The sequence below is a fragment of the Wyeomyia smithii genome, chromosome 1, assembly GCF_029784165.1.
Source record: "Wyeomyia smithii strain HCP4-BCI-WySm-NY-G18 chromosome 1, ASM2978416v1, whole genome shotgun sequence".
NCBI classification, from domain to species: Eukaryota; Metazoa; Arthropoda; class Insecta; order Diptera; family Culicidae; genus Wyeomyia; species Wyeomyia smithii.
Genome location: NC_073694.1, coordinates 67,181,520 through 67,197,991, shown reverse-complemented (window position 1 = coordinate 67,197,991; position 16,472 = coordinate 67,181,520). Strand labels below are relative to the sequence as shown.

The following is a 16,472-nucleotide window of genomic DNA, read 5'->3' as shown; positions in this document are numbered from 1 at the left end:
CCGACCCTGAGGACCTTCGAGTCTCTCACGGCCGACAGGGAGTAGAAAATAAGAGGTCCTAGGAACCCAACCCCAAACAGTCCCCAGAGGAACTAGAGGAACAGAGACTAGAGGCTTTGGCAAAAGCCCTTCAAGCTGAGTGGTAACAAGGACGTGGCTCCCAAATGTAAGCTTGTCGTCGACCATAACCCCCAAGAGCTTCAGATATCGCATTGAATTGATGGTGCAGTCTCCGATTCTGACCACCGCCTGTTGATCCGATTTACTATTGTACATAACCGTGACCTCCGCTAGCTTCAGTTTCTTGGAGCGTATCCAGTCTTCGACCTTGCATATACAATGCACGGCCGTCAACTCGACCTCTCCGATCGACTCGCCGCATACCTTTAGCGTTATGTCATCTGCAAAGCCGACGATCACAACTCCTACAGGGAACTTTAATTTCAACACACCGTCATACATGACATTCCACAACACCGGGCCCAGGATAGGCCCTGTGGTGATCGGGACACACTTTTGACCTTCCTCCGTGTTGTAAATAAGTATTCGATTCTGGAGGTAATTTTCGAGAATCTTGTACAACGACACCAGTACATAGATGCTCCTGAGTGCAAGCTTTTCCAACTGGCGCTATTGAACGCATTCTTCACGTCACGTGGACGATTGCGCAATAGCGTATGCCCTTCTTTTTTGCCGGAGTGCTCCCTTCGCCGTTTTGGTGACGCAGAGGATAGCATCCAGCGTGGACCTACCTCTCCGGAAACCAAACTGATTACTTGTCCCTTTAGCAGTAGGCAGATAGGCCTATATGTCGACCGTTCGCTGGCGGCTTCACAACCTTCGGCAGTAAGACCAATCTCTGCCGCTTCCCCCTCTCCGGGAAGAGGCAATCATACAGGCACCTTTGCATGGCTGTCCGGAAGAGCTAAGGGCCAATTTTATCGCCAGCCTGATGGCCAGGTTAGAGATTACATCCGGTACCGGAAACTTGGTCACACTTAAGGATTTGGCGATCACGATGAGTTCTCATTCGTAACCCTAACCTCTTCCTCGACCTCGACACGGCCGTCGTCGTTCACGGATTGGATGTTCTGCAGGTTGGCCGACCATCCCTCGTCTGTCTGGACAATAACTACCGTTTTATAGTTCCTAACTTTCAAACTTGATGAATTGATCAAATATTGTTGAATTTAGGAGTTTTTGTTATTTGCAATGTAATGTGTACAGTAACGACTTGAAACCAAAAATAGTTGAATTCATTCAACAAGGATCTACCCACAAAGCAGTAAGTGAACTATTTGGTATTCACAAGTTTGTGGTATCCTGCATGCTGAAGCGATATATAGAAAAAAAAAACGGTTGAAACGGCTGCTGGCTCCGGTCTTCCGAGGAAAACTACTCCACGAATGGTCCGCGTAATCAAACGTTGCCCTGAAAACGACTGTTTTTCATCGGGATCCGAAATAAGGAACAATTTAGGCTTGGCTCACGGCGATGCGCAGCAATAGCATAAAGGATCTGTAACAAAATATTAAGAAAATCAGCAAAAATTAGTTCATTAAGCAGACTGTCGGGATGCAGTCGAGATGCGGCATATTTTTCCAAATCTGTATTATATTTCTAGTTCGCTTATTTTTTGCTCTCTCTACTGCACATACTGTTTGCTTAATGAACTTGTGTGTTAACGGGTAAAAGCCGTTGTTGAAAATAGAAATTTAGTTCAGCAAAATTAATTGATATCTTTTAGTTCTTATCTTTTATCGCTTTAAAAATCATCGTATTTTAACTTCTTCTGTACTTGCATAGTGTTATTTTAAAATAAATAACTGCAACCTCTCTGAAATGATGTAGATAAAAAAAACACATTAGCTAAACCCGAAAGCAATGAGTGTTGCTTAAATCTATATTTTTTGAGTCCAGTTTGCCACGGTAACTGTTAGTACCTAGATCTCTGGACCACGCAGGCCCATACCTAAGTATGGACGAAACTACGCTGGCAAGAAGTTCTCGCTTGATGCCATACACCGCTGAGTTATTGGAGTTAGAGATGGAGATGCTGAGAGGTGGTAGAGAAGCTTAGGAGCCGGGTATAGTTTTTTTGATTTGAGTGGCGATGAGTTAAGACGTGATTACTGGGTGAAGATCCCACACATGAAAACTAAATCAATTCGAATTAAAGGCCATCCCGTGCCATTGAAGAGGAATCTTTCAACAAAAGATTAGTGAGCCGGAGAATTTTCTGAGACACTGGAAAGTCGTGAAACCTGACTGCCGTGCTCATGGCGTGGAAAGAGTCCCGCTGGTGATCGCTCGGCAGGTGCCAGCGCGCCTTTGGTCTTGGCCATTACGATCCTATAGACGTCACCCCATGGATTCGTATTGGCACTCGCGCATAGCCTATCGGAGGGGGCTCTCTTGCTTGCCATAATCACACTCTTTAGCACCGATCTTGTAGAACCGAATGCTGCGCGACGCTCAATCCTTTGTTCGTCTGTAAGCTCATCCTCCATAAAACCGGTGGTTTTCCATTCCTAGATTGGCGAGTCCTAGCCATGATGGCGTCACACGCCCGCGATAGTATGGCAACTAGTTGGTTAGCAGTCAGGCGGAGCACACTGCCCCTGCGTCCTGTTTTCCGGAAGACTCCCCGAAAACCTTCGCTTCATGGCCTGCACCACTACAATGCCTGCATAACTGGCTCCTATCGGACCCTCTTCAGGTCCAGAACTTATGTTCTTCCTCAAAGCACCTGAAGCAAACGCCCGGTTGCTGAAGTATACTCAGAGGGTATACTGACCAGCCGACCTTGAGCTCGCTTTCCTTCAGTGCCAGGCTCGCATCGTTGATGCTAGTCAAAAGGTGGCCACCTGGGTCTCCGCTAGACCCTCTCGGAGGCGGATTGACTCAGTGGCCACCTCCAACCCTTACTTCTTTTTGAGGGCTTGCGCAACATCGCACTCCTCGGTGATTTCGCCCAGATTTTTAAGCTTGAGAGTCACCTCTGAGGTGAGTGCTCGAACCTGCACCTCTCCAAGTGCACAGGGAGCATACTTAAATGGCGTAACATTCGTGAGGGAAGGTGGACATCAATGTTTTGTGACAATGTGTCACAAGAAATCGACGCAGCGATTTTATACAATGACCGAACTCAGAACATTCTTGAACCTTCATAATCAACACTACTAGATTCATAGATAATAGAAGTGCTGGCAGCTTATTTTTGTATTTTAATGCTAAATGATTGGTTTCATCGGAACGATTTACTTTAAAGTATCGTTGCTTGTAACACATTGGTTTTTAGATACTTTGCGTCCATTCTTGTCCCATTACATAATTTAAGCTAGTCCAAGTTTCTAAGCATTACTCGTTGGATAGTTGGTTATTTCTTCGTGATAATTCTTATGATCTACTGATCCATTCATACAATGAGTTGATTTCCACAAATTTCGTTTTGAAAATTAAATTTCTAACCGACGCGTATTTTATTTTTCGTCACCATGATTGCAAATGCACTCAAACATGGTTTAGATGATTCTGAATGATATTTGAAACACAGCTTCCCTTTTGTCGGTATTAATTAGGCGGCAGAAATATTGTAATTATTCAAACGAACACCTCAACTGGTACTTCTCCATTGCCAATCGCTAACAGTTGTTTCGATAGAATTTCTGTAGTGCTGAAACAGTAAAATCAAATAGGTCAAATAATCACATATCCATGAGAATTGTATAATTTTACGATATACTATTTTGTATCAATGTATTTAAGTCAATAACTTTAATAAACACTAATACAGTAAATCTCTGAAAACAATATGGTGGCTCTAAAAAATCAACATGGCATCTGGGGTCAATTTTTGTACTCAATCATTCTAGGTTATTTTCCAGAGACCGGAAGTCGCCGTTCTAGAATCAAAAATGGTGTCTGCTACAGGAATATCCATATTTGGCTTTGTCGTCTATTTTTCCAGATACCGAAAGTAGCCATTTTTTGTTAACATAACATCAATTTCTGACCTCTCGGTATCATTCTGTTTCATTCTGGATGTTTTGGGTAGTATGTAACCGTTGTTACAAATTGTCCTTAGTGTTTTTTCAAATGAGCTGTATGTTTATATGTAACTATTGTGTTTCTAATTTATTTTCATGTAGTTTGTTAGTAGGATTAGTGAATTAAAATAAAAATAATGTTATTAGTTAGGTTAGTAAGATACACAAACACAAAAATTGTTATACATACTCAAATGGCCCAAGCTAAACGCGGAACTGTTATACACAATCAGAAAAATACAACCCTGAGGGGGTGGGCATAATCAAATGCAGGAAAAGGGAAGAAAATGGTTGGTGGTAAAAGGAGGGGAAATCAAGAGTTGAAAAACCGCCAAACGGTCAGAAGTACCGCAGCGTTCGTGTGAGAAGCAAGTGAGTAGAGATTTAGGAAAAAAAATTTAAAGTAGCTAAGTGAGTGCCGAATATTAGCCAAAGAAAGAGTGCATTCAGGTAAAGAATACCACCCCACTTTAGCAACGACGTGCTAATAGTCTATGTCCGAATAGGACCTTTTTTTTCTGTTTTTCCACCAAACGAAACGTCGTTCTCTCACTTCACACGAGTCAGCCTAGGTGTTGAAATCCACCTACGTCTAAACGTAAAGGAGTTTCGGGCAGCGACGAGCCCACGGAATCCTCGGGCAACTGGTCCTGATAGTAAAGGAGGACCCTTCTCGGTGGCGTCAATACGGTCTCGTCCGTGACCCATCGATTGAGTCAAAGGAGGAAGACGCTGAAGAACCCGCTTCCCCGCCAAATCGCGCATCCGCCATTGCGATTTTGGTCATACCAGAGCAGCGCAGAACAGCAACGAGTTTTCCCCCTCCCCCGCAACCAGCAACGCAGCATCGCAGCAACAGCCACGTAGCATCACATCGAAGTAGCCGGTACGTACCGGGAGCAGGAATTGTTCCGCTAGCGCCCACCCCACACACACCCGCACGCACATATTAGATAGTAAATTAAAAACTCAGAAATCGAACAGTTTATCCATTTAAGGTAAAAAAAGAAACCTCCTAGGAACCCAACAGTTTCTTGCACAACTTTTCCGCGCGAAGCCCCTCCGATTACCCCGCGGCAAGCCGACCCGGTGATCCAAGATCCACGATCTCTTGCTCGGTGAGCTTTCTCGGGAGTAATATCTGCCCAAGAAGTAATAATTGGCGCCCAACGTAAATTTCGTTAGTAATCGGAGGATCGAGTAGAATTTAAAAAAATCTAAGGATTTTTTTTTCAGCAAAGGCGGCAGGTGAGTACACATTCTAACTTTGGTTGAATGTGTATGAGAACCAAACGCAGCAAAGTACGATTTATTAAGCAAAGTTGCAAGACATTGGCCTAGGAACGGAAACGAAAAGAGTAGAAAAGTAAAATACTTACGGTAAAATCTTTGGTACAAAACATTTGGCGGGTGGAACAACAAAATTTTGTGAAATAACACCGAGACACAAAAGGTCCTGAAAGAATAAAACACAACACAACCAAAACACAAAATATAGCACGATTTATTATATCATTTGATTTTACAAAAGCATATAATTATTGGTTCAACATATTTATTTTGCATTGTTCTTTGATTATTAAAAAAAAATATTATTGATAAAATTTTGAAAATTATTCATTTTGCGGTTTTAAATTATAAAAATCAATTGGCACGATGAGTTCGGATTACACACTCCAATATCGTTCCATGAACGTAAATCACCTTCTGGACGACGAAGTGGAGCACGAATTATTTATCCGCGATGTTCAATTTGCTAGTGGTGAATCTAGAGATGTTAAGAAGAGGAAATTACGAAGCGTGATGAGGAAAGCTAGGCAAAGAGCAGATTTTATCATAAATTCGATAGAAAACGATAGATGTGAGGAAGAGTTCCGTCTGATAGACGAGAAACTCGCCAAAATTAGATACGCGTTAGAGCATAGGAAAGCAAAGAAAACAGAATTAGCCCAGTTACAAACCAGGCTGGTGCATTTGTTTTTCCGGTTGGTACGATTAAAACAGAACTTTGACACTGAGGGATTGGAAGGAACAGCATTGATGTTGTTGAATGACCATTTCTCTTTGCTATCCAATGACCCGGACGCAGTAAAAGAAACACAGAAGAGACTATTGAAAGATTTGAGCCAACTGAGCGTCCAAGAACTGGAAAATGAAAGTAGTGATTCCGTTGAAGAAGATGAACCATGTAAAGAGAATGAGGAATTACTGAAGAACACTAGCACTCCACGAGATAGGCAGAATGAAAAACCGAAACCGAATGAGGATCTCTTTCAAAAGTTGATTGATCATATGGACAAAATGATTACAGCCAAGTTTAAAGACTTAGTCGTTTCGACCAAGCGCGAAAAAAAAGGTTTACAGGAGAAAGGAAAAGGAAAGGAAATTAGAACAGAAGTACAGAATAGTAAAGAGAATAACAGAAAACTAGAGAGAAAAATTTCAGAGAAAAACCAACCGAGGATTAGAAAAAGTAAAAGACAGAGCAGTGAGGATGAGTCAGAATCATCTGAAGAGGAATCTGAAAATAGAAGTTTTTCAGCAGATTCGGAGGAAAGCGGAAATGAGAGTCAAGATGAGCTTGAAAAGGAAGAGAGAAATAGGAAACGAAACCCAAGACCCGTGTCAGATTGGAAGCTTAGGTACGATGGAAAAGATGATGGCAAAAGTTTGAATAAATTTGTAACCGAAATAGAATTCATGGCAGAAGCTGAAAATTTAAGTAAGCATGACCTGTTTAGGGAAGCGATACATTTGTTTACCGGGGATGCCAGAACATGGTTTATTGAAGGCAAAAAGAATAACGAGTTTCGAAACTGGCGAGAATTGATAACGGAGTAGAAACTGGAATTTCAGCCTCCCGATATGGATTTTCGCTATGAAGAGCAAGCGTCTCAAAGGAGGCAAAAGTATAACGAGAAATTTCAAGATTTTTATAACGCTATCAAAACCATTTTTGATCAGATGGCTGTGTCACCATCAGAACAACGGAAATTCGACATTGTATTCCGAAATTTAAGGTCGGACTACAAGAATGCGCTGTTGGTGAAAGGGGTTCGAACCCTTAGAATGTTGAAGGTTTGGGAACGCAAATTAGATTCGGCAAATTGGTTTTCGTATAAAAAGGAAGGAGAGCAACGAACTAGACATGCACATGTACATGAGGTAACGGTAAATATGCCGTATCGCGAGTCGAGAGTGAATCAGAGGAACTGGAATGATGGAGAGCAGAAAAAGCATTACCGTTGGCAAAATGCAAAGCCAGATGAATGGAAAAGGAACCCAACTACAACTTGGAAGCAAAGTGGAAATTCGGGTCAATCAGGAAAAGCCAATTGAAAATATTTGCCAAGCCGACAGGACCCACAAGAAAGAAGCAGTAGAGGAACCATGGAGCGAAGGTTGGCCGAGTATAAAATTCCGGGGAAAACAGTTTGTTTTAACTATCGGGGCAATTATCACCACCATAGCGCGTGCCTGATGGAAAAGCAAATATTTTGCGAAAAATGTGGATTTCACGGGGTCACCACAGCTAAATGCTCATTTTGTTTAAAAAACGAAAAAACGTCGGCGTGAGAGGTCGTCGATTGGTCAACAAAAAGCCTCTAACTAAATTCGTCTCGACCAGAGCATAAGTCGACGAGTTGATTTTGCGAGTTGAGGGAGATAACCGGCCATTCGTCAAGGTGGATGTAATGGGTGTAGAGGTGATAGGACTGCTAGATTGTGGGGCACAAATGACAGTGTTAGGAATCGGTAGCGGTAAGCTCATACGAGACTTAAAATTAAAATTACAGCCCACAAATCTAAAACTTACAACAGCAGGAGGATCCACCTTAGAAGTCAAAGGTTTTATTGACTTGCCCGTAACGTTCAACGGCGTGACCAGAATGATAACCACGATCGTGGCACCAACACTCAGCCGTCGCCTTATTTTGGGGATGAATTTCTGGAAAGTTTTCAATATCGAACCAACCGTCACTTCAGAAATCGCGATGCTAGGTGAAGCACCGGGAGCAGAAGTTGAGCATGAAGAGGAAGTTTTGACCGATAGTCAGAGAAAACAGTTGGAGAAAATAAAATTGCAATTTAAAGCTTTTAGAGAGGGAGAAAAATTAGGGGTAACCCCACTCATTTCACACAGAATAGAGTTTGCCGAGGAGTTCCAAAATGCTGGCCCCGTTAGAATGAACCCGTACCCCTGGTCACCGGAAGTTCAGAAAAGTGTGAACAAGGAGCTGGACCAAATTGTTTATTTGTTTATTTGTTTACTTGTGTATAAAATTCATCTGACTGATAGTCTTAATGAACTAATATAAAACTAATATATGATGTTAAAAACTTATACGTGCTAGCTTCTTCTTCAGTTTAAACGAAGGTTCACCAAATTCAAAGTATTCCTCCACTCGATTAAACATTCTAATGCATGAGGCAATGGGTTCATTGCGATCGAAGTTCGTGCGATGATAACGGTTTGTCAATAGTGATGCAGGTCGTAAGGCTCGATGTGGTGCACGGAAACTTAACAACGAAAGAAGTTTGGGAGAATCTACTTCACCATTTAGCAGCTTTGCCACAAACAACACCTGTTGCATCTTGCGGCGACGTTCTAAAGTATCTAGGTTGAGCAAGCAGCAGCGGTCTGAGTACGGGGGCAGGTTGTCGGGTTGTCGCCAAGGCAGGTCCCGAAGAGCCATACGTATGAATCTTCGCTGCACGCGTTCTATACGTAGATTCCAATGGAGCTGGTGGGGCATCCAAACAAGGTTTGCGTTTTCGAGGACAGGACGGACAAGAGCACAATACAGAGATTTTAGGCAGTACGGGTCTTTAAAGTCGCGTCCGATTTTTGAAATGAATCCTAGCTGACGGGTAGCTTTCGAAATAGCTTTCGCGCGGTGACGATCAAAAGTCAGTTTAGGATCGAGAGTCACGCCAAGATCCTTTACGTATTCAACTCTATTCAGTGTTTGACCATCTATTTGGCAGCTGAATAATATAGGCGATTTTATGCGATGAAAAGTCATTACTTCGCATTTAGCAATGCTGATTGTCAAACAGTTTAATTTACACCAATACGCGAACGAATTTAGCATATCCTGTAGACGTCGACAATCCTCGATGGAACGAATCGTCAAAAATATTTTAAGATCGTCAGCATAAAACAGCCTACAACCAACTCCAAGTGCAGCAGCAGCGTCATTGAAAAATAAAATAAACAACAGTGGTCCCAAATTGCTGCCTTGAGGTACACCCGATTTATTGGCGAAAGGAGGCGATAATTGTGATCCCAGTTTAACTCGCATAACTCTATCGCACAAATATGAGCCTAGCCATTTTACGAACTGTCGCGAAGCACCCATTCGCAGGATTTTTTCCAACAGTATTCGATGATTAATACGGTCGAAGGCAGCTTTCAGATCCGTATATATCACGTCCACCTGTGCTTTACATTCCAGTTCATTAATTCAACTAGAGGTGAAGTCTAGAAGATTCGTAGTCACCGAGCGGCCAGACATGAAACCATGCTGATCAGAGGAAATGTAGTGTCTAGTGCTACGTTGAATAGCTGCACTTACGACTAATTCAAAAAGTTTTGAGCCAGCAGATAAACTAGTAATGCCACGGTAATTTTTGACGTTGCTGTGATCACCACTTTTGAAAACTGGAAACATGATAGAATTTTTCCACACCTCCGGGAATTTTCCTGACGTGAAGGACTTGTTAGAGATGCAGCATAGTGGCTCAGCAAGCAAAACGGCACAACGGCAAAAAATGACAGCGGGAATCCCATCTGGTCCAGCGGAATAAGACGTTTTTAATTTTTTTGCTGCAGCAATTATCATTTCTGGAGTAATTTCGAAAACATCTAGATCAACACAGTTGGCCGGAACATTTTGAACAGCGTTCTCAACGGTTTGTGCAGTGACAGGATCGGAAGCAAAGACCGACGAAAAGAACGTAGCAAACAACTTACAAGCATCCGATTCAGTTGAGGAGGTAGATTCATTGAAAAACACTTCCGACGGAATTGCAGAGCTTTTCCTTTTCGAGTTTACGAAGCTCCAAAACTTTTTCGGGTTTCTTCGCAAATTAGCCTGAACACTCAGAACATACGATTTATACAAACTAGCATTTAGCCGTCGGTACTTTTCACTGGCACGTTTAAAGTGGTATTTTGTTTGAACAGTTCGCCATTTACGGTGTTTACGCTGATATGTGTTTCGAAGTCGTTTCAAGTGCCGTAGCATGCTGGTGCCCCATGCAGGTGCGGATTTTGTTTCGGTCAACCATGAGCGAATAGCATCGCAAAAGCGCAAAGTCATAATGTCAACCGATTCTGACTCAAACAAACTAGTCCAATCAATGCTCGAAAGATATGCGGAAAGGGTAACGAAATCGATCTTGCGGTAATTCAATTCCTGTCTTGACGGTGAGACATACACTGGAGTGGAAGCTGGACAGTTGGAAACAGGCAGCTTAATTACTTGAGGAGGATGATGCGAATCAGGTTGAATCAGCGGCATTTCACAACTATCAACCAAAACGTTACTACCACTAGTGCAGGAAACAAGATCCAACACTCTGCCAAGATAATTACGCTGCAAGTTAGCCTGATATAGGTCTAGAAAGTCCATCCCATCAATCAATGTTGCATTACTTGCAGAGAGCTGGGCAGGATTAGTATGCTGTATCACACCGTTGCATATGTCCCAGGCGATTCGAGGCTGGTTATAGTCGCCGCGAACAACTACCGTGCTATCAGGACAACTATCGTCACAAAATTCGCGAACAGAAGCAACATGTGCATCGATGACAGATGCATCGTTACTTTTGTCCGGTGGTATATATACGGCGCACAGTAATATTTTCTTAGAACGAATAGTCGCTCGAACGCATACCTGCTCTAAATGCCTTCCGTGTGCGGGTACAAAAAGAGTACATGGGAATTGTTTGTCCACAGCAATCAAAACACCTCCGAAAGAACGTTTCTCACTATTCATGGCGCTCCTGTCGCACCGAAAAACACTGTATGAGTTCCCAAAAAGCTGGAGCGAATGGATGCGGTCGTCTAAGCCGGTTTCGGTGAGAATGATGACATCGTACATGCTGTCTTCAGCGTGAAGAAAAAACTCGTCGATTTTCGTTCGCAGTCCCCGCACATTCTGATAGTTGATCCAGATGTTGCACGTATCATGGCGGCGATCAGAAATGCTAGAACTTGAAGGATGGTCAGGTACCGATAGTTCAGAAATTAAATCATACATGCCTGAAGCAGCAGGCTGGAAGCCCCCTTCCCGCACTCAATGGATTGAATCAGGGGTCGTCGAGAGATCCAACAGCGACTGGGCGCTATTGATAGTCCCGGTGATGAAGAAAGGAGATTCTGGCGAGGATAATGACAACCTCAAGGTGCGAATGTGTCTAGACGCAAGAAAGCTAAATTTGCGAACTCGCAGAGACGCGTACCCCCTTCCGCATCAGGATCGCATATTGGGAAGGCTTGGAGCATCCAAATATCTATCCACCATCGACTTGTCAAAAGCCTTTTGGCAGATTCCGCTGGATCCGGAGTCTCGCAAATATACAGCTTTCAGAGTCTTTGGAAAGGGACTGTTCCAGTTCACTAGGTTGCCCTTTGGGTTAGTGAACAGTCCGGCGACGTTATCCAGATTAATGGATCAAGTTCTGGGTTATGGCGTGCTTGAGCCAAACGTGTTTGTTTATCTTGACGACATAGTCATTGTAAGCAACACGTTTGAAGAGCACATACAGAGCCTTACAGAAGTGGCTAGGCGATTGAGAGAGGCCATCTTTCGATAAATTTGGAAAAATCCAAATTTTGTTTGCCGTAGCTACCCTATTTAGGCTTTGTTTTGTCGAAGTCGGGAGTGAGATCGAATCCTGATAGAATTGAGGCCATAGTTAATTTTGAACGTCCCAAATCGGTCAGGTCACTGAGACGATTTCTGGGGATGGTAAATTACTATCGGCGGTTTATCGAGGGATTCAGTGAACTGTCGGCGCCCCTAACGGATTTGCTAAAAGGTAAAGCGAAAGTTGTCAAGTGGGGAGAAGCGGCCGAACAAGCGTTCTCCACCTTGAAGGAAAAATTAATATGCGCCCCGATTTTGGCGTGCCCAAATTTTGAAAAACCGTTCACTATTCAGACCGATGCTAGTGATTTGGCCATCGCTGGAATATTGACACAAGAAGACGAAAACCAGAAGGAGCATGTGATTGCCTACTTCTCGCGCAAGCTGTCGACATCACAGAGGGCATGGAAGGCAGCAGAGAAGGAGGGAGTCGCCGCCCTAGAGGCGATAGAGAAGTTTAGACCATATGTGGAAGGGACTAAATTTACTCTGATTACAGATTCGTCAGCACTCTCATTCATCATGAACTCTAAATGGAAACCCTCATCCAAGCAAAGCCGCTGGAGCATGTTGTTACAACAGCACGACATGATCATAAAGCATCGCAAGGGTTCCGAAAACGTGGTTCCGGATGCCCTGTCGCGTGCTGTAGAAGCGATAGATTTTAGCCAGGATGATTGGTACACCAAAACCTTTCAAAAAGTGCAAGATAATCCACACGACTTTGCTGACTTCAAAATAGAAAACAACAAAATGTATAAATTCGTTGCATCCCCTACCGATGTAATGGATTACCGATATGAATGGAAGATTTGCTTACCAGACCAGGTTAGAAATGAAGTTTTGTTTCAGGAGCATGATCAGGCACTGCATCCTGGATACGAAAAATTCATTCACCGCTTGAAATTGCGATACTTTTGGGGTGTTTTTCAGGAACCAGAAGTCGCCATCTTAAAATTCAATATGGAGTCTTGTCGATGTTATCGATTGTTAGCTTCTGTGCATCATCCCAATTATTTTTAAGCCGTTTTCCGGAAAAATTGGTTGAAATTTGTGTTTTATTTTCAAGGGAAATTTCCTTTGCCTCTTCCATTTCCAACATTTCTTGTACTCTAGTTTGAATAAATTTGCTAAATCAGTTGTCTAGTTATGTTATGTCGAACCATCAAGAAGCCTTTGTTTATTCAGAGTGTGGAGAGGTCTTAACGATCATAGAGATTGGGCTCGGAAAAATTCGACACTTTGTTTTGAGTGTGACTATTTATCGCGTGGGTAAAAATTTATGAAATTTTAGGTAATAGTAATTTTGAGTGTTATGTTTATGTGTGCAAAATTTTATCGCAATCTGTCAAGTAGTTGTCGAGATGAATTCGAAACCAGAAGAGCTACGCCAGCAAATCTTGGGCGCGATAATCCTGGTCAGTCGCACAGATCCACCATCCACCATCCACCACCGTGTCCCGCGTTGTGAAGATGTTCCGGAAGACGTAGACCATCGAGTGGCGCACTTTAAGCAACCGATATCTGAAAACGAAATACTCAGATAAGGCGCGGAAGATATGGCAGTACTTTAAGAAGAACCCAAACTTTTCCACCCGATTCGTGGCCAAAAAGATCTGCTCGTCGAAGTGGTTCGTTCAGCAAACATTGAAGCGGGCTGGGCTACGTGTTTTAAAGGTCAGTAAGGCGTCAAACCAGACTGACAAGCAAAACATGGTGGCCAAATGGCGTGCGCGGGAGCTGTACCGTGAGCGGCTGGAGACAGCCTCGTCATGGACGACGAGGCATACATCAAGGCGGACACCAAACAAATCCCCGGCCTCGAGTTTTTGTCGGTACGTCCCGCCTGGAGGTTCCAGTAAAGTTCCGAAAGAGAAAGACGGACAATTTCGTGAAGAAGTACCTGTTGTGGCAGGCGATCTGCGAGTGCGGACGGTACAGCAAGCCGCTCGTTACAACCGGCACCATGAACGGGCAGATTTATCGAGAGGAATGCTTGTAGAAGCACTTGCTACGAATGCTTGTAGATGCGCTCTCCGCTCTCACTGTACCATTACTTTGTACCATTACGCCAAGCCTGTAATGGATTGGTACGAAGCGAGGAGCGTTATTGTGGTCCCGAAAAAGACGAACCCGCCGGATTTGCCACAGAAGGCAGAATCACAAAAGGTAGAAGCACGAAAGGCAGAATCACGAAAGGCCGAATTCTATGACCGTATACACAAGGCAGAATGTTTCAAAAGGCGGAAATATGAAAGGCAGAATTTCGAAAAGCACGAAAGGCAGAATCACTGGAAACAAAACTTGACTCACGATAGCCAAGTGCGTGATGGCAAATTGGTGCGAATCTTGGTCACGGCACTAAAGCTGCTACTCAACATTTATTATTTATTATTATTTGGTAACCAGACTTAATAACTGGTGGCATACAATGACCAGTTTTGGTGGGAGGTGCAAGGCAAGCCTAATTGTTGGATCCGAAACGCGCAAACTGGTTTGGCTTAAATCCTCAAGATTTTCACGGCGTCGCGGAGAGTAATTTTTCGATGTTAGGTATAACTTACACTAGTCTCAACGGCATGTTTGGTATAATTAACATAAAACAATTCATTTGGCGAAGGCGTATACACGTGGTCAAGGAACCGAGGCGACACAAAGCTGCTGTGGTTTCCGCAGTCCGAGTCGGCCGCCGACCCGCCGCCAGAAGCGGCGGCCTCTCGATTACAAACGACTGATCTACTGGATTTTTAGAATTATTCAAACAGGTTTTCTTTCCCTCAGTTAAATCCGAACGAGCGGTAGCGAGTAAGGGCAACATACACTTAGACAATAGAGACGGCCAAAGGCCGCGAGTGTGTGTTATTCAAGGAAAAATAGGTGACACAATGTTAGTAAAGTACATAATCTAAATCGAATCTGCCATTCGTGCTCTTTGTGATTCTGTCTTATGAAATATTCTGCCTTTCGTAATTCTGCTTTTAGTGATTCTGCCTTTCGTGATTCCGCCTTTTGACTTTCCGCCTTTCGCAGGAGACCCAACCCGCCAAATTCACCACAACTTCGTCGATCGAAAAGTTTTGGGTGATAATGAAGAAAAAGCTGAAGAAAAACGGAAAAACTTTTAAAACCGATGAAGCTTCGATGAAAAACTGGGAGAAATTGTGTAAAGAAGCCTCACCCAAGATCTCATGAGCAGTGTCAAGAGAAATGTACGAGCATTCAGCTTGGGAGAAGAAAATTCAATAAATATATTATGCCAAAACATAGCTAATATATAGTTATTAAATCCCTGAAAATTTGAGAAGTATCCGATTCAAAGTGAATTTTTGGTGATCATCTTTGTGTGTCTCATTTTTTTTTGTTTTGAGTCCAATCTTAAGTGCAATTTTTGAATCGAAATACGGTCACAACGCGGCGCTAGCGTGCATGTAGTTTCAAAATATTGAACTTTATTCATCTCGTGAATTCGACTAGAATCTACATGAAACTCTTTCAAGCCTCTGGTAAAGTTATCGTTGCTAAGGGCACTAAAATTCATAGGAATGATTGAAAAACTATAATCTTTAATTTTTTTCCAGTTAGAGCTCTAGGGCAAAGCAGTCTATTTACCAGCCCAGTAACCAACAAGCTGGTCGCAGTGACTCTTTGGTTCTACCTGAACTGCTTACACGGTTATTTGTAGCCAGTTTTGAATAAAGAATTAAATTACTTAAACAATGGCTTGTGTGTGCGATCATTTTAAAGAAGTATTCTCATTTGAGCAAGATACTGCATGTAGAATACGGCTGTATTAGTGTTTAAATTGAACTAAAACGATAGATTTTGAGGTGCAGGATAAGTAAAGATCAAAATACGATCAAATTCTTGCACACTAGCACCAAATTGTACACTATCAAAAAGTTTTTGGCTTTCTAAATAAGTTGGCTGAAGACTTTAGTTTCCTAAATTGGACGAAATCCCGTGCTGTATTGGACGATAGGCATAGCCTTTGCCGTGGAAGCCGCAATTTGATAATTGGAAATTAATGTTTATACACAGTATCGCTAAGTGTATGTGACGCAAATCGTTCAGCTTATTCATTCCAACAACTGAAAATTCCAGTAATAAATCGAGTTTAAAAAATTCATTACTTATTAATTGACTGTTCTTTTACAATGTATGACAGATATGCTTTCTATTCGCAATAATAATAATGTCTTAGTTTAAACTAGGTTTTAGCCGGGCTGCAAAAGTATCAAAAAAAAACTTCTCGCACAAAAAAAACACATAGTTTAAGAACGTTTAACAAGCTGACGTGGTTGAGCATCGGAAGCGGCTGATAAGAAGGGAACCGCTGTGACCTGACAACTGATAGTACAATGTATAAATGGAATAAAAACAAAATCCCTATTACCTGATCCCATTTTAAATGAGAACGAGCTTCTTTAACTATTTTGGCAAGTGATCTGTTGCAAAACAAAAAGTCACCTCGATTCTTGAGTAGAACAGCGACTTCCAACCATGATCGTCATTTCAACTTTCAAACCCGTTATCAGTCCGTGAATAC

At 42.6% G+C, this 16,472-nt stretch overlaps 1 protein-coding gene across 1 annotated transcript; it reads right to left on the bottom strand.

Annotated features, from left to right (window-relative positions):
• Positions 1–9,517: 9,517 nt before the first annotated feature.
• LOC129716797 (uncharacterized) lies at positions 9,518–11,317 on the bottom strand. The gene has a single exon (XM_055666632.1). It carries the CDS (start codon positions 11,315–11,317, stop codon positions 9,518–9,520), a length of 1,800 nt encoding a protein of 599 aa, XP_055522607.1.
• Between the last annotated feature and the right edge of the window lie 5,155 nt (positions 11,318–16,472).

Bases quoted from the DNA above. Each gene is read 5' to 3' on its own strand.
- LOC129716797 (XM_055666632.1), bottom strand. From the start codon at position 11,317: ATGTATGATTTAATTTCTGAACTATCGGTACCTGACCATCCTTCAAGT.